Genomic DNA, 21563 nt, shown 5'->3' on the forward strand with positions numbered 1-21563 from the left:
GGGGTGAAATTAATGTTATAAGTTGGTGATCGTCCATCAGAAACAAGGCAGATTAAGCAGATTTAAGTGTCACAGCCACATATTCTGCCACAGGATCTGGGCACGCAAGCAGGTGGGCTGTGGAGCAGTGTTGGCAGTCACACTCGTGAGTGTAGATGTTCCAGCCAATAAATGTTTCATTATGGTGGTATTTAACTCTTTCTCTCATTTCAGTCTTGTCAAGTCTTGGCCCAAAGCACAGCCATGTCAATGTTCCCTGCTTACCTTTGTTCTTGTTTTGTGAAATAAGACTATCATTTAGATTAATGCTATAAAGGAGTAGTGTTTATTTGGTGTTAATTACTGTCTCTGACCCACAGTATCAGCAGTAGCTTTCAGCTTGGGAGTTTTAGTTAGCGGCCTTGTTGGCCTAGCGTTTAGTCTTTTTCTTTAATTCTGCACAGTTCTCATTATAAGTCAGTGAACTGTTCGCCTGCTTCGGTTACTCTCCCTCTGCACTTGGACCAACACCACAAAACTCTGTCAGGAAGACTCAATCACAAAATGGATCCAACTGAGAGAGAACAACTGACCATGGCCCTGACATTAGTTGGTCAGAAAGTGGAGAAATTACAGTCAGTGGAGGCTCTGTTGGCAGAGGTGACTGGTGCAGTGCGACCACGACTCATGGAACGACAAGCCCAGGCAAAAACTGAAGTTAATGGCGGAGAAGCTAAAATCAGTAGAGACTGGATTGGCAGAAGTGTCTCTTGCAGTACAACAACTACATTCAGAGTAGCAAGCCCAGCCCAAATAGCGAGGACTGTTCAGAAACTCACTACAGACAGCCGGCACCAGGTGGCAGCCATTACCACTCCTGCTGCACAATTCAGAAGACCTGTTAGGACAGACTGAGTGGGCAGAGAAAGAATGTCCCAAGCTTCCTACTCCTTATTCCAGATCACTATGTGTCTTTGCCCCCTTCCTCATTACCCAGTACACAGTCACAGAGGAGCCTATGCAGGTGGGGTGTATGCACATACGGTATATCAACCTTATGCTGCCTTGTCTCTTCCCACCCCACGTCCTGGAGCTCCCAACTAGTTGAGATTGTCCACAATAACCTCCAGCATCCTCCACAGGCATGCCAAAAGGGATTTCAGTCACCACTCTTCCCTGAACAAGAGACTGATGTGGGTATTCCTTCTACTGAACAGTTGATCCAGCACTAATGTTGCATGTGGAGAAAGGCCAGAGCTTCTCTGCTGCATGCTCAAAAGCAATATGCCCATGAGCTTGATCAGTTTTACTGACAGGCAAGGCCTCTCAAGTCATGGGAGAAAGTCTGACTGGCATCTAGAGATCTTCCTTTGAAAGTTAGGAGCTGCAAGTTTGCCCCATGCAATGTGGGACCATTCATTGTGACGAAAGCTATCAACAGAGTCTCATGTAGATTGCACTGACCATCATCAATGAATATCTATCCAGTGTTCCACGTTTCCCAGCTCAAGCCCATGACTTCCTCCCCTCTTGCCCCAGTCATACCCCCACTCCTTCACACTTGATGGATGGATCCCTGGTCCATTCTGTGTGGTGCCTCCTGGCAAAATGCCCAGTGCAGGGCAGAGTCCAGTTTCTCCTGAATTGGGAGGGAAATTCTTGAGGAACACTATTGGGTTCTGGCTCATGGCATCCTGGACAAGTCTCTCAACTGGGACTTCCAGTTGGAAAGTTTCTGGTGCCTCTGGAGCTGCACCTAAGGAGGGGAGCCCTGTCACAACCATGGACGCTGCCATAGGATCTGGGTGCCCTCACAGGTGGGCTGTGCAGTGGTGTCAGCAAACACACTCATGAATATGCAGTATGTAATTAGTTTTGCTACAACAAGTATATGGGACATTGGAAAAAAAGTTGAATTTCCCCATGGGGATGAATAAAGTATCTATCTATCTATCTATCTATGCACCTTCCAGCCAATGAGTGTTTCATTGTGGTGGTATTTAACTCCCTTCCTGTCGTTTCAGTCTTGTTTAGTATTAGCCAAAAGCACAGCAATGTCAATGCTCCCTGCTCACCTTTGTCCTTGTTCTGAAAAGAAGGCTACCATTTAGATTGGAGCTTTCTTTATTTAGTGTTAGTTACTGAGCTGCAGTGTAGAGAGTTTTAGTTTAACTCAGCATGAGAATTTTAGTTAGTGGTCCTGTTGGCCTAGTGTTTATTGTTTTTCCTTTAATTCTGCACAGTTCTTAGTAAAAGTCAGTGAACTGTTCAATCTGCTTCAGTGTCTCTTACTTGGGCCATTGCCACTCAACTCTATCAATAAGTTTAAGAAAAGGGAATGAAAACTCATAGAGTCTGACGGAGCAGAGCAAGAGAGGCTGAATGATACAAAGTGCTAGCAGTGAGAGAGTAGTGAAGCCTTGTTAATACAGAAGTAGCTAACTGGGCTGCAGGGGATACAAAGAGAGGGAGATGAACAAAGTCAAAGAGAAAAGGACAAAATAATACTGGAGTTCAGATCAGAAAACATTGTTGTTGCTGGAAATCAGAACAGTACAGGCCCTTTAGCCCACAATGTTGTGCCAACCTTTTAACTTACTCTAAGATCAATCTAACCCTTCCCTCATACATAGTCCTCTATTGTCTATATCCATGTACCTGTCTAAGAGTTTCTTAAATGTCTCTAAAATATTTGCCTCTATCACCATTCCTGACATCTGTGAAAAAAGAAAACCTAGGTTAATATTACAGGTTGAATTCAACAGTTTCAGATAACCAGCCTTCCAGTTTGTGCCTAAATTAGCTGAGTCTGATGAAAAGTCTTCAACCTGTAACATAAACTTAGTTTATCTCTCTCCACAGGTGCTACCCAGTACTGATGAGGCTTAAGGTTAAAACCTGGCCTTTAGTCTTCTAGCTGATTTGCAAACCAAAAGCTGGCCACAAACAACTTCCACCACAAAGTCACTTGGTAAAATATTGTTATATTTTGTATATTTATTTATATTTGATGATATGAAAAGGAATGGGATGGGATGAGATTTACTTCTCTTGTCCAGCCACATGGGGATGCTGTGAGCTTGTAGATCATAAAGCAAGAGTACCAATAAATTAATCCCTGCAATGTATAAATACACCAGCTGGCATACTTTATCTCCAAAATCCAAGGCATTAACTTCGGCAGAAGGAATTTTGGAAGTGGGATACTACACACTGGCACTACTATGACACGAGGAATGAAGAAGAATTGTTTAAGAATCACTAGTGCATTAAACTTTATAATCTTGAAGTTTAGCACTGATGTATTGGTTAATGATAATTACCTGAGGATAATGCCTGAATCACAGCCTGGTTGGAAACACAAATGCTCTTGAATGAAAAATCCTAGAAAAAGTAGTGGATGCACCTCAGTCCATCATGGGTAAAGTACCCCCCCCCCCCCCAACATTGAACACACCTGCATGTAACATTGTTGCAGGAATGCAACATCCATCATCAAGGGCCCCTTCCCACCCAAGTAATTCTCTCTTCTCCCTACTGCTATCAGGAAGAAGTACAGGAGCCTCAGGACCCACACCACCAGGTTTAGGAGCAGTTATTTCACCTCAACCTTCAGCTCTTGAAACAAGGGGGATAACTTCACTTACCCATCACTGAAATGTTCCCACAACCTATGGACTCACTTTCAAGGACCATTTGTCTCATGTTCTTGATATTTATTGCTTGCTTGCTTGTTTATTTACTTATCTATATATCTATTCATCAATTAATTATTTGATTGCTTGTTTTTTTTGGTATTTGCCGTTTATTATCTTTTGCACACTGATTGTCCACCCCGTTGGTGCGGTCTTTCATTGACTCTATTATGGTTATTGGATTTATTGAGTATGCCCACAAGAAAATTAATCTCATGGGTGTATATAGTGACATATGAGTACTTCCATAATAAGTTTACTTTGAACTTCTGAGCTTTGAATTCTTGCCTTCTCCCTGCAACCCGAAACACCCTTATTAATCAAGAACCTATCAACCTCTGCTTAAAATTACCAATGACTTGATATCCTTAGCTGTCTGTATCAAAGAATTCTACAGAATCACCACTCTCTGGCTAAAGAAATGCCTTCTCATCTCTGTTCTAAAGGGACATTGTTCTATTCTGAGTCTGTGCCTTCTGGTCCTAGACTCTCTGTCTATAGGAACCATTCTCTTCAAGTCAATTCTTTTTAAGCCTTTCAATATTAGATTGCTTTCAATTAGATTCCCAATCATTCTTCTAAACTCCACTAAGTACAGACCCAGAGCTATTAAGCACTCCTCATAAGATTAGCCTTTCTTTCTCAAGATATGAATGAAGTTTAATTAGAAACACAGGAAATTCTTCAGATGCTGGAAATCTAAAGCGATGCTAACAAATCGCTGGGGGAATTCAGCAGGTCAAATGGCATCAATGGAAACTGTCAACGTTTGGGGCCGAGACACTTCTTCAGGACAGGAAAGGAAGGGGGAAGACACCAGAATAAAAAAGTGGGGGGAGAAGAAGGAGAATAGCTAGAAGGTGATAGGCGAAGCCAGGTGGGTAGGAAAGATAAAGGACTGGAGAGGAAAGAACCTGATAGGAGAAAAGAGTGGACCATAGGAGGAAGGGAAGGAGGAGAAGACTCAAGGGAACGTGATAGGCAGGTGAAATAAGGGGCCAAAATGGGAATAGAAGAAGAGGGGAGGGGAAGGGGAAATCGATATTCATGCCATGAAGTTGGAGGCTATCCAGGGAGAATAGAAGATATTGTTTCTTCTCACTGAGGATGGCCTCATCTTTGTACAAGAGAGACCATCCTCAGTGTGAAGAAGCAATAACATGTCCAAGTGGGAATGGGAATCAAAATTAAAACGTTTGGCCACCGGAAAATTCGCTTTTGGCAGATGGAGTGGAGGCGCTTGATGAAGCAGTCCCCCAATATACAAAGGGTCTCACCATTGTAGAGGAGGTTGCATCAGAAACACCAGACACAATAGATGACCCCAGCAGATTCGCAGGTGAAGTGTTTACTCACCTGGAAGGACTGGAAGCACAGTTAGTTTGTGAGAGTAAACTCCGGGAGACAGGGGAATAGCGGGAGTTTAAACTTGGAAGGGTAGGGGCATGTAACAATATCATGGGGAAGGAGAGAGGGTTTACCGACTTTTTAAAAATTGCTTGTCCACTCTGCTGAGATTAATTACCTTTTAAATTTGAAAGAACTTTAGGGTTACTGCTGATTAAAAGCACTCTCAGTGACACCAAACCATTGTGAAACCATAGTATTCCATATAGTATGTGGTCAATGGACCAAATTAACTATTCATATTTCACTTTCTCATTGTACTTCCCAGAGCTACTGACAGGGGCCTGGAAAAACAGAAATGTTAGAAATCAGAAATTACACTCATGACTTTAATTTTTTTCATTATTTAGTGCAGGAATTGGACACAAATGGCAAGACAAAGCAAATATTCTTTTTCCTTCTGAGATTTGTGAGGCCATTCATTTCTGTCAATGCACATTTAGATCAATAGACAATAGGTGCAGGAGTAGGCCATTTGGCCCTTTGGCATTCACTGTGATCATGGCTGATCATCCACAATCAATACCCCATTCCTGCCTTCTCCCCATATCCCTTGACTCCTATCACCCAAGGTAAAGACGGCAGATTTTGTTTTCTACAGAATACAAGTGAACCAAATTATTTATTTTTACTGTAATTTGGTATTTGGTATTTTCACAGTAGTTTACCAGTACTGATTTTAAGTTTTCATTGTAGTTTTATTTAATTAATTCAAATTTCCCAGCTGCTGAAGTAGGATTCAAACTGACACCTGTGAGCCATTAATCAAGGAGGGAAATACAAGCTGGCAACAACAGACAAAATCAGGTGAGAGGGAAGATGGGTGGTGGAGGGGAAATGAGGTGAGAAGGTGGAAACTGATAGGTGGAAAAGGTAAAAGGCTAAAGAAAAAGGAATCTGATAGGAGAGGAGAGTGGAGCAATGGAGAAGGGAAGGAGGTGAAGGGCAGGTGAGGTGGAGAGAAAAGGCCAGAATAGGGAATTGAAAAAGAAAGGGGAGAGAAAAGAACTACGGTAAATCAATGTTCATGCTGTCACATTGGAGGATGCTGACATGGAGTATGAAGTGTTGCTCCTCCAACCTGACAGTGGCCTTATCATGATAGCAGAGGTGGTCATAGACTGACATGTCAGAATGGGAATAGGAAGTAGAATTAAAAAGGGTGGCCACCACAAAACCTCATCTTTTGTGATGGTTGGAGCAAAGGTGCTCGATGAAGCAGTCTTTTGTCAATTTTCCTAACTAAGGGAAAATATCCAAAAAATTGCAAGTATTATATAGACACAAATTAGGCATTTAATATCAATTTCAGCTACTTACAGTAACATAGACATGACTATAGCCAGTAATGACACCATCCCAAAATGACATCAATGATAACAGAATACATACTGGTCCAGGAAATCTCTCGAGCAGCAGGAAGAAGCATCACTAATCCACCTCCAATCACTTGTCAGAATTATGTTTTGAGCAAGCAACTCTTTGGCTTTTCCCATGCCTTCACAAATAGATGCAATTTGAAGCTGGAAGTCATAAAACACTACGGCACAGACACCAGTCCATCTTGTCCATACCTAGTCCCATCAACCTACACGAAGACCATAGCCCTTCACATCTCTCCCATCTATATACCTATCCAAATTTCTCTTAAGTGTTGAAATCAAACCCAAATCCACCACTTCCACTGGCAGTTCATTCCATACTCTCACCACTCTCTGAGTGAAGAAGTTTCCCCTTGTGTTCCCCTTAAATATTTCACATTTCACCGGTAAGATGGTGGCGTGGTCAGATGCAACAACCTCTCTGGGTCCAATCAAAAGTGTATTTGTTCGTCTTGTACATTTTTTTTATGATTGAAAATTACCGCTGGATATGAAGAACATCAAGTACTGCAAGACTATCCCATCAGCAAGTTATTGATAGCAATGGAGCTGGACCTATTACATACTGTTCTTGAGTACCATCGGACAGTGCATGGTCCAGAAAAAGGTGTGAGTGATTATCTTGGATGTTTTTGTTCTGATCACGAGACTCCGTTGGACATTGGTAACGTAGAACACTGCAAATCCAGTTCATAGTTGATACTGAGAGCGGGGAAGCTGTGTTGCCTCAGTTGTGGTGAGAACTCAGTCTAGGCTGTTCCCATCAGTCCTACCATCTAAGAAATCAGTCTGTTGTATCATCTTGTGCTCCTTCTTTGCTCAGGTAGGGACTAAATTGCACACACAACTCCAGATACGTTCACACAAGATCCCGTGTGATTGAAGTAAGACATCCTTGTTCTCTTACGCAAAGCCTCTTACAATGAAGGTCAATGTACCATTTGACTAACTCCTTGCCATATTTGCCAGTTTGCTTTCAGTGACCAATACAAGGACAGCCAAATCCTTTTAAAAATCGAACTTTTCCAAATCTCTTCTTATTTGAATAATACTCTGCCATTGTTTTACCTGGCTGAATGGCCTTCTCATCAGACTTGTGTTCTTTCATTGACAGGGAATAGATTTGTTGTACCATTACTATTCTACTTTCGTACATGAATACACTGTGTTACATGGGCTATTAATCTTTGAATCTTCTCTCTCTGAAGTTCAAAATAATTACATGCATAAAAGAACAGTTTCAAGAAATTTCAGAAATTAATATACGAGCAGAGTTTATGGTTGAATGAGTCAATAATTTTTAAAATTTCAAAAATAAATATTTTGGCTTCACCTAAATAAGTGATGGATGCAAAATCAACTGTAGCTTTAATAGGCACTTGACCTTACCACATAGATAGTGAATATATTCTTGTTTCCTTTTTCCAGTTTGTTTTATAAATCTCTTTTATAATCTATTTAAAAATCACTCATCATAAGCAGGCGAGCCAGTGATCCCAGACGACTTCACCATCAAGCAGCAGCTGGTGGAGGGCCGGGCAACTACATGTCTTTTGTTACTCTTGAATGCAAGTCTCCCTGTGCACAATCCAATTACAGTAGTCTGGATAAACAAAATGCAATCAGGCACACAGCCAGCACCAGCTGGTGATCATTGAAAAGACAAAACAGACTGCCAAATATTATTCCATAAAAAATTGCATATGTTAAAGTCAAAATACCTAGTGAGATTGAGATTTTTCAAATAATTTTTACCAGATAAAGATCATGGTAAATTTTGATACTTAGCATGTTTGTATTTACTATAATCTGTTGTGAGCAAATAGTTTTGATATACATGTGTAAGTTTGCAATGAAGTGTGGTGGTGTGGGGGTAAGCTAAAGGTACTACAGATAGGCATGAATTGTAAATGGTATTGGTCATTTGCAGAAGCAAGGCTTGGGGTTGGTGGGGGGTTTGAGGCAGAATATATTTGAAAATGCAGTCAATTTCTGATCCTTCAAATGAGGTCAGCATGTATAACTACATACTGTATGTCCTCAGGACTACATGCTGCCATTACCCACTATTGGTAACTGCTCCCTCTATCTTTAGAGGCTGTGTCTGGATTTTTTAAAATTTACCAGCAAAATCTAACTTCTTCACTGATGTTATCTTCAAGAAAAAAAATAGGGTGGCCCTTCCCATATCATTCAGTTTCTTCTCTGCAGAGTTACGACCTGGAAGACAACCAGTACTGGTTTCTACTACAAAAACACAAAATGCTGGCAGAACTCGGCAGGCCAGACAGCATCTATGGGAGGAGGTAGTAACGACGTTTCGGCCCGAAACGTCATCACTACCTCCTCCCATAGATGCTGTCTGGCCTGCTGAGTTCTGCCAGCATTTTGTGTTTTTATTTATTTCCAGCATCTGCAGATTCACTCGTGTTGCCTCTGGTTTCTACTACACATGTTCAAGAAAGGACAACCAGCTTAAGCAGTGCAGATTAACTTTAACTGAAGCTAGCCACACAGTATTTGTTTCCTGTTGTCCAGTACCACAGAGTAAGGATTGGCTGGGTACTCAAGAAATTAGCAGAGAAGCAAACAGAAATGGCATTCTGCCAATGTGCACTTAAATTAAAGTGCATATCAATCCCTGTCTGTCTTTTGTGCCTATATTTGACCAAGTGAGTTAATGCTTTGACTAAAACAAAAGCTTCTCAAATATGCAGTCCGACACAACAGAAAAAAATAAAAATAGAAAATGCTACTGATTCTATTGGCTGACCTGAATACAATTTAAAATAATAATAAATGGTAGAGATAAATTCTAATCAAACTTAAAACTGGGCACAAGTTGTGAGCTAGACAGTAAAATATGGTTAACAGTTGACAAATACAATTTTTTATGTAATACAAACAGCATCAAACTACAGTAAATAAAAATATTGATGATGACAGTAAAAGCAATGGATACAAGTAGATCTCATTTTGGTAATTATTTTATTTTTTCTACAAATTAGGTTCAAATATTACAGAAATATTTTTTTACATTTTAACAATAAATAATTCATGAAATGTAATTTAAATATAAAAACTAAGTACTTCTAAAATAATATACAATTGTATTCAATTCTAAACTTGCTATTTATCATTGTGTTTCAAGAGTTTTTACTCAGACTCCTCATTTTCTTCACCTTCCCGAACTGCATCACCTGCCTGCTGTCTTACACACCTTCACAGTCCACCAATCACCCCCAAATTCTTTCTTGCCACTTCCCTTCTCCACTCAATGCTGGGCATCTTGCCTCTTCACTCAGTTCTGATGCAGGGTTTTGACCCGAAACATTGATAAGTTTCTTTCTTCCAGCTGATGCTGCTTGACCTGCTGAGTTCCACCAGCACATTATATTGGTCCTAATTTTTTTTAAAATCTATTTTCAGTCAGCTCTCATGTCAGCTGGCCTCATTACCAGTGTCTACAAGCTACTTTTCAAGGTAGTTGGGTTATGAAGATCAAGTGCATTAATCTTTTCTTCCCCATTGTACCTGACAGAGGGACAGCATTTGAAAATTTCTACAGTACACCCCACTGAAATTACAGGAGACACAAGAGACTGCAAGTGCTGGAAACTGGAATATAAAACAAACTGCTGGAAGAACCCAGAAAGTCAGGTAGCATTTGTAGAGGGAAATGGAAAAATCAGCATTTTGAGACTATCCATTTCCCTCTATAAATGTTACCAAATCCATTGAGGTCCTCTAGTAGACTTTTGCTCCATTGTTTGTACAAAACATCACACACATACACAATGAACTCGCTTGTTCTTCATTAATGTAGCCTTATTTTTTTCATTAATATGCACATGATGATACAAAGTCACAATAGACCCAAGGTCAAGAATACTGCAAGCAAATACAAAATTATGTAGTTTTCTTCTTAACAACATATAGATATCTCTAAAGGTCATTAGGATTGATTACAGTTATAGCATGGCAAAGTGTTGCTGCAATTGTTTGATTAATTGTTGAGTGTCAACATGTTCTGGAAAAGCAGTTGCTGATTTCTGTGCAGCTACATAACTGCTCTGAAGGTCTCCAACCTGGAAAAAAAGAAACAGACATTGATGTTTTGTAGATCATCAATCAAAAGGAACCAAACAATTGTAGAGAACAACTTCAGACTGGCTGAATGTTTTAAACATCTCAACCCATTTAAAAGTACTTTCAGATCACATATTGATCATGCCTTTCCTAAGCATGTCTCCAATGGATGCAACTATTGCTTCTTTGCTTGTCATTTTGCCTTGCACCATCATTCTTGTCTTGTCAGTTAACATTTTTGTCATGAACCTTCTACTCTATCAATGGACTGTATTTTTTTTTACATTTCCCACCATTTGTTCACTCAAGTGGAATGTGCCAATTCTTGCTTGGATATCATTAATGACTTTTTATGATACTCATGTGGATATTCAGGGCTGAAATGGCTAACACGAGAGGGCACAGTTTTAAGGTGCTTGGAAGTAGGTACAGAGGAGATGTCAGGGATTAAGTGCGTGGAATAGGCTGCTGGCGATAGTGGTGGAGGCTGATATGATAGGGTCTTTTAAGAGACTCCTGGATAGGTACATGGAGCTTAGAAAAATAGAGGGCTATGGGTACTTTCTAAAGTAAGTACATGTTCGGCACAGCATTGTGGGCCAAAGGGCCTGTATTGTGCTGTAGGTTTTCTGTGTTTCTATGTGACAGAAGATATATAAATATATATAGATAGAAGATATATATAGACAGAAGATATAAAAAGACAAGTTGAACATTGTGAACATTGAACATTGTGGGTAAACCTAATATAAACCTCAAAAAGTTTCCATCAGTGCTTCAGCTAGTAAGAATATCTGGCCATCTGCAGAGGCCCGTTGACCAAGAATAAAATAAATATTTAAGCAATTTAATTTAGAATGGAGCTACATAACTAATTTCAGATTACCAGAATTTCTGCTGATCAGTTCTGTATTTATGATAATTCAATTTCAATTGTTGTCAGAAAATCTGAAACAGCTATATAATACCTACTCAAAATGTACAAGTACCTTGGTGGTCACAAAATACCGCACATACAGCTATTAAATATCTACAGACTACTTTTTCATATTCATTACCTTATCCGAAAGTGCAGCAAAATTATAATGTGGTTCATACATGTGAGGAGCCAGTGCGGCAGCTGTCTGCAGAAATCCTCGAGCCTTAAGATACAAGTAAAAAATTAGATACTTAGAAATAAATATACAGCATATTTTTCAAGATAAAACAATATTTTTCCAATATATTACATGACAATACAAGCTGCTCACCTGTTCATGGTGCCCTTTGCGCATTTCCAAGACTGCTAAATTGTTATAGGCTTCAGCATGATTATTGTTGTTGGCTAGTGCCAGTTTAAAACACTGATGGGCCAAATTCATATCTCCTATTCCCTAAAATACAACAATGTTAACTTACCAATAATACTGTGTACAGAAAGTGAGTTATAGTGCTTTAAATAAAAACATGATCAGAAATGCATACTTGCCTTTTATCATGTAGACATTTTTAGAACTGCAAATACCTTAGCACTTTACACCAGTCATAATATGATTTTATTCTTGATTAGCCAGGGCATCAAAGGGTATGGGGAGAGGGCAGGGGAGTGGGGATGACAGGAAGAATTGGATCAGCCCATGATAGATGGTGGAGTAGACTCAATGGGCCAAATGGCCTACTTCTGCTCCTATATCTTACGGTCTTATGCTCTTAAAAAGTGTGCATTTTTGTGAGGAAAATGAATATTTGGTGGCAAATTCCATTTTGGTGTTTAATTCAGGTTTCAGATGGAAAACATAGGACATGGTCAATTTCCAACAATCTCTGCCTTCAAGAGGTGTGGGCAGTAAAAGCATAAAGTGACCACCATATGTAAGTGCCCCTACAAATCATACATCTTTTTAACTTGGAAATGTTTCACTGCTCCATCATCATAATATCATAATTTGGTCAGAATTCTGGAATTCCCACCCAACTGGACTACAGTGGTTTACCACTTAGAAAGAGCAATTAGGTGAGCAATGTATGCTAGTTTTGCCAATAATAAAATCAAGTATTTCCATTGAGGCTCACAAGGTTGTTGAACCTACAGCTACACCGAACCTCAGTCCTGCCAAAGTTACTACCTTTTGAACCCGCTCTGTATAAACATACATATCAGGTCACATTTCCACAGACGGTGCAAGGAACAATAGCTCCCATTTGCCCATTTTATTTTTACCACAACCTCCAGAGGTCACCTGGAAGTTTGAACACCACTTTGCAATCCATTTCATGGAGTCCCCACTTTATAGCAGTATAGCAAAAACAATCTGTACATTGAAAATATGTCATTTTTTTGTTTGTTTCAACAGGCCTTGGAGGCCACAAACATGGGATGACAGTTTGAGGTGCGCAGGAAGGCAATTAACAAACAGTATATTGAAATAAAGTCTAAGATAAAATTGTCAGTTATAACCTCAGCAAAGCTAAAGGGCTAATATCTCACCTACCTCCACTCTTAAACCGCCTGGCCAATGCTGATTCACTTTTAATATCAGGGAAATTATTAGTGTTTAACTTTATGGTACTTGGAAAGATGACTTCATAATCTCAACAAAACATGAGTTGCAATTCAATAGTATTTTAAGAGCAGTTTAGGTTTAAAGAAAATTTGCAATTCAGTTCTTCAATAACATACATACATCATAATTTAATGAATCATCAGTAATGATTCAAGTTTTACAATAAATAAATTAATAAACATTTCACATATATGATTAGTATTAACTTGTTAAAGAACCGTTTTCATCATTTATAATATTCATCATTTCAAAATGTCCTTACTTACAGTTCTTAAATTTTGCAGCAAAAGCCTTATCACTATTACTCTATTTTATTTTATTTAGAGATACAGCGTGGAAAAGACCCTTCTGGTCCACTGAACTGCACTGCCCAACAACTCACCAATTTACTTTAGGACAATTTACAATGTGGACTGTGGGAAGAAAGCAGAGCGTCCGGAGGAAACCCACATGCACACAGGAAGAATGTACAAACTTTCGTCATTTCTGAGGACGTCAGAAATGAACTCCGAACTTCAACACCCCAAGCTGTAACAGCATTGTGCTAACCACAATGCCACACTTATGATATCAATCCAATTTCTTTTTCTTTTATTTTACACTGAACTCCATCTAACAAGAACAAAAACAAATGATGTAATGTTGCTATACATACCACTGCTACATGACCAAGGTTATACCATACATCTGCAACTTCTTCATCATTCACAGCCAGGGACAATGCTCTTTCAAATGAGCTCAGAGTCATGTCATACTGTTGTGCATAAAAACAGCAGAGTCCTAGATTGTTGAAAAGCTGACAATTATAAACACCCATTTGGAGAAGTCGCCTGTAGAAAGCAATTTTTTTATTAATTTCAAAATAACACTTGATCATTTCTATAATTTGAAAATATCTCCATTGAGTTAAATAAAAATTGTGACAACTCCAAAAATTTTTTTTTGATATTTCATTTAGTGGATCACTGAATTTCAATAATAAGGGTGTGCTGCCATGTTCTTTATTTGGATTTGTAAGAACTAATAATAGGTTACATATTCAAATATTCTGTTTTTTTTAAATTTCAATGCAATTCTATTTTATTATCCCAATGACAACCACCATTTTTGCTTGGCCTAACTGATGTTGCTCACTGATAAAGAAATGTGAAAAAAAAAGTTTTAAAGTAATTTCTTTTTTTCCTTGTGTGGGTAAATATCATCAGTGTCTTGAACTAGTAGATCTAACCTGTGATATGGGTGGGTAGCAGTAGCTGCTTTCATACTAAACCAAAATCAGGAATCAGGTGCAAGACAGCGCAAAAGTAAACAGACCTAAGAGAAATCAGGTTCATCAAAGCAGATTGCTCACCAAGAGTTGAAGATCAAGTCTAACAGTTAGTATCATCCAGGTTTTTCTTTCTAGATCATTAGAATGCTCACTTTGATATGCTCCTGCATCCTACATGTATCTGAAATCAGATATGCCTTTCTTTGGTGCTTTGGCTAAAGACCTAATGGCCATTATTTGGCCTTGAATAGCAAATTATGGGTTATTAAATTGTTGGTACCATCCGATCCAAGTTTATGTACATATCAGCCATCAACCAGCACCTAGCCAGAAATCACAAAGGAGTTAGAAATCTGATTCAATTTCTCCATTCTAACTATACTTGTTTATTAAAGGCATATAGTGACAACACTATGGCCAGTTTTTCCTCATCAATGGCATTTGGCAACAAGACTGAGTGAGATTGATTTTATGCACAGAATTTGTGCCTATACCCAACTTGGTACATTTTTTTCTGGAGAAATTACCCTATTTATATTGAATGTTGATGTAATTAGCGTTTCTTTTATTTTTCCAATAGATTAACCAAGTTCATTGACTTTGTTTGCTATCATTTTTGCTGTAAGACTTTAATTTCAATTCATTTAATGACTACACTGCATCAGCCAATTGTCTGCTTATTAAAACTGAAAAATTAAACATTACACATTGTTATCAATTTTTAGTTATTAACACAAATTATGATCTCACCTATAGAATCGCAGTGCAATTTCTGGTTGGTCTGAATAAAAATGAATACTCCCTATGCAGGCAATGGCTTCTACATTAGTATTATCTTGTTTTAAGACTTCCTTATAATATTCAGTGGCAGATGCTATGTTGTTCATTTCCTGTTGAATTCAAAAACATCTGTTATGAAGTGGCAAAAATCATGAAAAAGTACATGCTGGTTCATACAGAATAGTTTTTCTCAATTCATAAGTACTGTAGATAATTTATCTTCATTACTTACATCACGTATGCGAGCTATTCCTGTAAGCAGTGTAACTTCTCCTGGGAAACGGTCCAGCCCTTGCTTGAAAAGGCCTAAAGCTGTCAATGGTTGGTCTAAACGAATGTAGACCTATTCAAATAAATCAAAAATATTTAAGCAGGTACAAAAATACATTCACGATTTCTTCTATTCAATCCTCCCTCCTTAATTGGTTGAACAAATCATAACAATTCTTAATACAATATGGAATATGAATCTGCTGTGTGTGTAGTAAAATAACCATTACTGTTCTTTATGTGCAAAGGGTATAGTTACATACTAATATCCAATAGTTGCTGTCTAAATTTCACTATTCCACTGTTAGGTTCAGGAAGGTAATATGTCATTATCCACTCATCATAGGGTGGCAGGATGGAGATATGCCTCCACCAAAGGAGGTGCAAGGTGCTCCTTCTCTCCACTAACCTACAGATCACCCTTGGGCAAGACATAGCCCCCTGCCAATCAGAGTCATTTGAAGGCATGGAGGTGGATGGTCGTATGAACAGCTTGTTATGTGACCAATGATTCCAGGCAGAAAATCTCCGGAGAGTATTGATAATGGCTGGGGTCACCAGCCTTGTAAAGAAACTGCCCAGAAGGAGGTAATGGCAACTCATTTCTTCGAAAAATTTGCCAAGAACTATCATGGTCAAGACCATGATCGCCCACATCATACAACATGCCACAAAATGAATGAAAAAACTCATCATAGGTAAATTTGGAATTCCATTATACTGCTGTGATGAATACAAACTTAATGCATCACAGTTATTTAGGGCTTGTAATTAGTAGTGGAAGTGAGTTTGGTTAATACTTGCCAATCAATGTCTCTGGCAATAATTAGTAGTTAAAAATGTGCAATTTCATTGGTTTAGATTACGAAATTTTCCAGGAGTTGAAAAGGTGAAAAATGTAATTTTCCTACCTTTCTTTTATTTCTCTTACCCCCCAGTCTTTCTTTTCCTACCTCCATTTATCTTTGTAATAATGGTTTGACTTTAATTCTGCTCTTTCTCAGGCCTTTTTTGTGGTTGTTTCCTAATCCTCAAAGGAGATTCCTCAATGGTGAACTTGTTCTCTCAAGTCCTAAACACACACTTCCTTCACCACTCACACTTTCACCAACTCTATAACCAAGTGTGTGTGTGTGTGTGTGTGTGTGTATGTATATATATATATATATTTATATATATATACACACACACACACACACACACACACACACATCATACTGTATAGTGGTGGCTACATATTGAAAGACAGTAATTCACATGTACATTAGCTGCTTACCTTTGCCAGATAAAGTACTGTATCGACCATTTCCTGTTGTTTTAATGCAGATTTAAATTGTTTCTCTGCCTCACGATACAAACCTAATCTTTAGAAAAAAAATGGAAAACTGTTTGTAAAATGTAGAAAATGTTAAAAATATGCATTTTTAAATCATTCGTCTGGGGCACTGGCTCAAATTTTGTACACAGGGGCAAAATAACGGTGCTCACCATTGACCAACAAGCTTAAATGTCTCTACAGGTAGGTACCCTCTGTCCTGAAGTTTTTTTCAAATCAGTGCCTTAGTTGTGGATTGAATGCTGCTTACAATGCAATAAGCAGGTTGACCAATCCAAATTAAGAATTCTCAAATACAGTGAAGGAATAAAAATAAATTGTAATTAAATCTTTATATTAAAAGTAAAATAAACATTGTTCTTTTAACCTCTTGTGCCTGTTTCAACAGAACACAAACCTTATTAAAATTTATAAATTTTAAAATAGCCTATTATGCTGGGAAATACTAGCTGGCCCACGCACAACTGCAGACATTTGCTCCTGCAAGTATAAGAATGTTTAGAGGCAGGGAGGTACTGAACTTGTTGGCACTGCTCCATATACAACTTTCTGTCTGAATTGTGGTAACCTAAAAGTGAAATATAAATTTGGTGAATTCTCCAGCAATTAAATTGAGGAATAAACAGAAGGGATTCTGCAGATGCTGTTAATCCAGAGCAATCCACACAAAATATTGGAAGAACTCAGCAGGTCAGGCAGCATCTATCGATGGGTTCTGAAGAATAGTCTCGGCCCAAATCATCAACTGTTTATACTCCTCCACAGATGCTGCCTGACCTGTTGAGTTCCTCCAGCATTTTGAGTGTGTTGTATTAGATTGACTGATTAACCTGAATCAAGTTAGGCATGAGAAATAGCTGCAATGAACAGCTAAGATATCATTTAGATTTCACTTTTAAATTACCTAGAGTTTTCTTTAAATGTATTAATTGTTTTGTTTAAATATTTTTGTTTAAAATAAATATTTTTGAATGTTTATTTTTAAAAAGTTTTTGAATAACTATGGGCAGAGATTGTTCTAGCCCATCTGTCTCCACTGTGCAAGATTATTCCATTTATGATCGGGACATTATGAACCAACAAGCTGGTAACAAGGAATGCATTAAACACATAGCCACATTTTCCTCCCATAGGCAAGTGGCTCAGTAACAGCAGCAAGTTCTATCCTTCTGAGCAAACAAAATTCCCCAAACTGCACCGTCTTTGAAGGCCAGAGTTTGCTCGGAGGCATTAATGAAATACTGTACTGTTTAAAAAAAAACAGATAGTACAAAGGTTAACATTATCGCAGTTCTCGTCGGAGAAAATAATTCATATATAACTGATGTTCATACTAATCAGTGATTTTCAAATTATTCCATCCACAAAGACAACAAAAATACATCCAACAAGAATCATAGCAGCACTGTCAACAACTTCTCGATTAATCATAGAACCCAATTTTTTACTTTTAGTGGCAAATTGATTTGGTTTCTCAATGCCCACAAGTGACTGACCATAACAAGAATCTCTAACCATAACTGGGCAATGTCAGAGGTTGCTCTGTGTTTTGCATTGCAATAGTGATGTGCGTTCATAGTTTGTACTACTGGGCTAGTATTTTCTGCATTATTAATCTGAAAGTATTGAATATAACAATGAAATGTCACAATAAATCTGTGATCTACTCTGTCAATAACAAAAATCTTTAACAAAACCAATGCAAATCTAGCTCCTTACCTGTAATAACATTTGCCAATTTGGACCTTCCACCACCAATCCTTAAACTGAGACTGCTCAGTTGCAAGTGCTGCCAAATCTAAAGCCTGTCAGAAATAAAAAAGATACAATTTTTATTGAAAACTGTGCTGACTTTTGTGATATTCTTTCTTAAAATAGGTAATTTCAAGCGGCATTTGACAAAGGAAGTTACGAAGTAGTCTAGGGTAAAATGGCAGAGAGTAATTGAACCAGTAATTGAAGCCAAAGTGGTGTCACGGGTAGACATGGTGGTGAAAAAAGCATTTAGCACACTGGTGTTCGTCAATCAGGACACTGAATATAGCAGTTGGGACTCTGTATTGCAGTTGTACAAGTCGTTAGAGATGTGTTTAAACTGGTAAGACTGCAGAAATTATTTACAAGGACGTTACCAAGACTAGACGTCTGAGTTATGGGGACAGGTTGGTAAGGTTAGGTAGTTATTCCTTAGAACATAGGAGAATTAAAAAAGTCTTCTTCACTCAGCAGTGGAGTCCAAAACTAGGGGAACAGGTTTAGGGTGAGAAGGGAAAGATTTAAAAAGGGCCTGGCAAGCAAGATTTTCACAAAGAGAGTGGTGAGTAAATGGAATGCCAAAAAAAGTGATTGAATTTTAAAAGTTATTGTACACTTAAGATACTCTTGAATAAGTACATAAAGGAAAGGGGCTTAAAGTGGTATGGGCTGAATACAGGAAATGGGACTCGCTGGGTGGGAACTGTGGTCAGCATGCACTTGTTTGGCTGAAGAACCTGTATCCATGCTGTATACTTTATGGACTCTAAAAAGGTAATTTTTGAAGTCACATATTTTGTCAAATTATTAATTAACTATTGATTTTATAAATGTTGTACCTAACAATATTTGTGCTTAGCTTTTTATACAAATGGATAATGGTATGAGTATAAAATAGACAATTTAATACTGCAGTTCCCATTCTAAGTATGGACTAAGGATTTTAAGTATACAAATGCCTGGGTTCCAATTACAGTTTAGTACCTTTATTGAAAGGCCGCAGAGATAAGCCATGTAATTACAGGTCAATGACACTGGCATCAGTGGTAGAGAATTTGCTAGAAAGAACTCTGAAGAGTAGAATTAATCTCTACTTGGGAAAGCAGGGATTAATCAAAATAGCAAGCTGGCACTCTTAGACAGTGATCCTGTCTGACCAATTTGAATGATATTTTTGATGAGGTACCAATTTGAGCAGTGCAGCTGTAATCTACTTGGTCCTGTAAGGCCTTGGATTCATTTCTACACAAGAGACTGGCCCAGGAGTTGGAGGGTCGTTTCTGTGACTAGAAGCTGTAAACCATAGTGTTCCATGACAATCAATGCTGTAACCATTGTTGTATGCTATACATACACTAATGATATTGATTTTATGACACAATTAGCAAGTTAGCAATGAGATTGGTAGTAATGCGGATTAGCTGATAGAACTGATAGAGCAATGGCACATGAAATGTACTCATGTGTGAGTTCTAGTAAGAGTATGATATATAAGCACTTGGAGAGTTCTATCGTAGATATTGGTCAGTTGCCTAATGAATCTCAAATATGCTAGCATTTATGAATATTGGCATTTTCATGTAGAAATCCCCCCCAAATGGTGCAATTCTACCCCCTAGTAAAATAGGGTTTTTATTTTTATTACAAACAAAATCCTGTTTTTAGTAAAATTATACCAAGGAATTTTTATAATCCTCCCTCTATAAAATACCAAAATCTAGTCTTAATCAATTGATGCCCAAGGTTGACAGGCAAGGTCAATAAATACTGTTACCTACCTGGAACTTCTAATATGTTGAACAATTACAAATTGTTAGTGTTTGTTATCCCAAGTCCAAAGACACCAAACCATATAAATTGCATTACTATTGCTGTTTTCATGTAATGCTTGTAAACCAATCACACACATAACAATAAGATCCTTTTTTGATTTTGTAAAAAAATTTCATTTTATAAAGAAAGTTCTTTAAACAGCTTCGTCTGACATTAACTCTATATTTTGATGCAGGTAAATTATTATGGGTAGATTTTTCAAATTAGCACCAGTAAGTACATTTGCTCCATGCGGGTATTTCTGAAATGTGTTCTTATAAGATATAAGATATAGGAGAAGGATTAGACCATTTGGCCAATCGAATCTGCTCTGCCATTTCATCACAGCTGATCCAGTTTTCCTCTCAGTCCCAGCCTTCTCTCCACATCCCTTCATGCCTTAAACAATCAAGAATCTATCAACCTCTGCCTTAAATATGCATAAAGACTTGGCCTCCACAGCTGCCTGTGGCAAAGAATTCCACAGATTCACTACTCTCTAGCTAAAGAAATTCTTCATCTCCAGTCTAAAAGGATGCCCCTCTATTCTGTGGCTTATGATTCAAGGCCAATGTCAAAAGGCACAGTAGAAAATGTATATGTTATGTTTGTGGTACTGGGAAGCCAGGTGGCCATGAATAGCACACATGAGAGTTGGAGAGGTGAGGAAAAATCATGCAGTTGTTTATTTTGTTTTTTATAAGTCATCTAACCAGAATGCCCTCTCACATTACGTTCAGTATGTAACACACAGGGAAACGTGACAACAGCCATAGGGTCAAAATATACATGAATACACAATCTGTTTTTCATAATATCGTACATATTATATACACATGTAGTATATTTACACACACATACAGTTTTGTGCAAAAGTCTTAGGCACATGTAAAAAAATTCTGTAAAGCAAAAATGCTTACAAATATAGTGAAATGAAAAGTTTCTAGATATCAAAAAATTACTATAAAGCATAGTAAACAATAAATCAAATCAATATTTGGTTTGACTACCCTTTGCCTTTAAAACTGTATCAATTCTCTTAAGTACACTGTTGTGCAGTTTTATAAGAAAATCAGCTGGTAGGTTGTTCCAAGCATCTTGGAGATCTTGCCACAGTTCACCTGTAGAATTTGGCTGTCTTGCTTGCTTCTGTCTCTCTGGGTAATCCCAGACAGGCTTGATAATGTTGAGATCAGGGTTCTGTGGAGGCTATACTATCTGAAACCATATAAAAGTTTGGGGTGC

General features: G+C 38.1%; 1 protein-coding gene across 7 annotated transcripts in view; it reads right to left on the bottom strand.

Moving 5' to 3' along the window:
- Window positions 1-9432: 9432 nt before the first annotated feature.
- ttc8 (tetratricopeptide repeat domain 8) overlaps window positions 9433-21563 on the bottom strand; it is a 36014-nt gene continuing 23883 nt past the window's right edge. For all 7 annotated transcript variants that reach the window (XM_073039570.1, XM_073039567.1, XM_073039568.1 and 4 more), the window contains 8 exons: window positions 18471-18556; window positions 16692-16779; window positions 15378-15488; window positions 15116-15255; window positions 13751-13925; window positions 11803-11925; window positions 11611-11694; window positions 9433-10551 (listed from right to left, as the gene is read on the bottom strand). In XM_073039570.1, coding sequence (XP_072895671.1) covers window positions 10435-10551; window positions 11611-11694; window positions 11803-11925; window positions 13751-13925; window positions 15116-15255; window positions 15378-15488; window positions 16692-16779; window positions 18471-18556 — 924 coding nt within the window. In that variant the 3' untranslated portion in view covers window positions 9433-10434. The remainder of the gene's footprint in view (window positions 10552-11610; window positions 11695-11802; window positions 11926-13750; window positions 13926-15115; window positions 15256-15377; window positions 15489-16691; window positions 16780-18470; window positions 18557-21563) is intronic.

This window comes from Hemitrygon akajei, chromosome 3 (assembly GCF_048418815.1).
Source record: "Hemitrygon akajei chromosome 3, sHemAka1.3, whole genome shotgun sequence".
NCBI classification, from domain to species: domain Eukaryota; kingdom Metazoa; phylum Chordata; class Chondrichthyes; order Myliobatiformes; family Dasyatidae; genus Hemitrygon; species Hemitrygon akajei.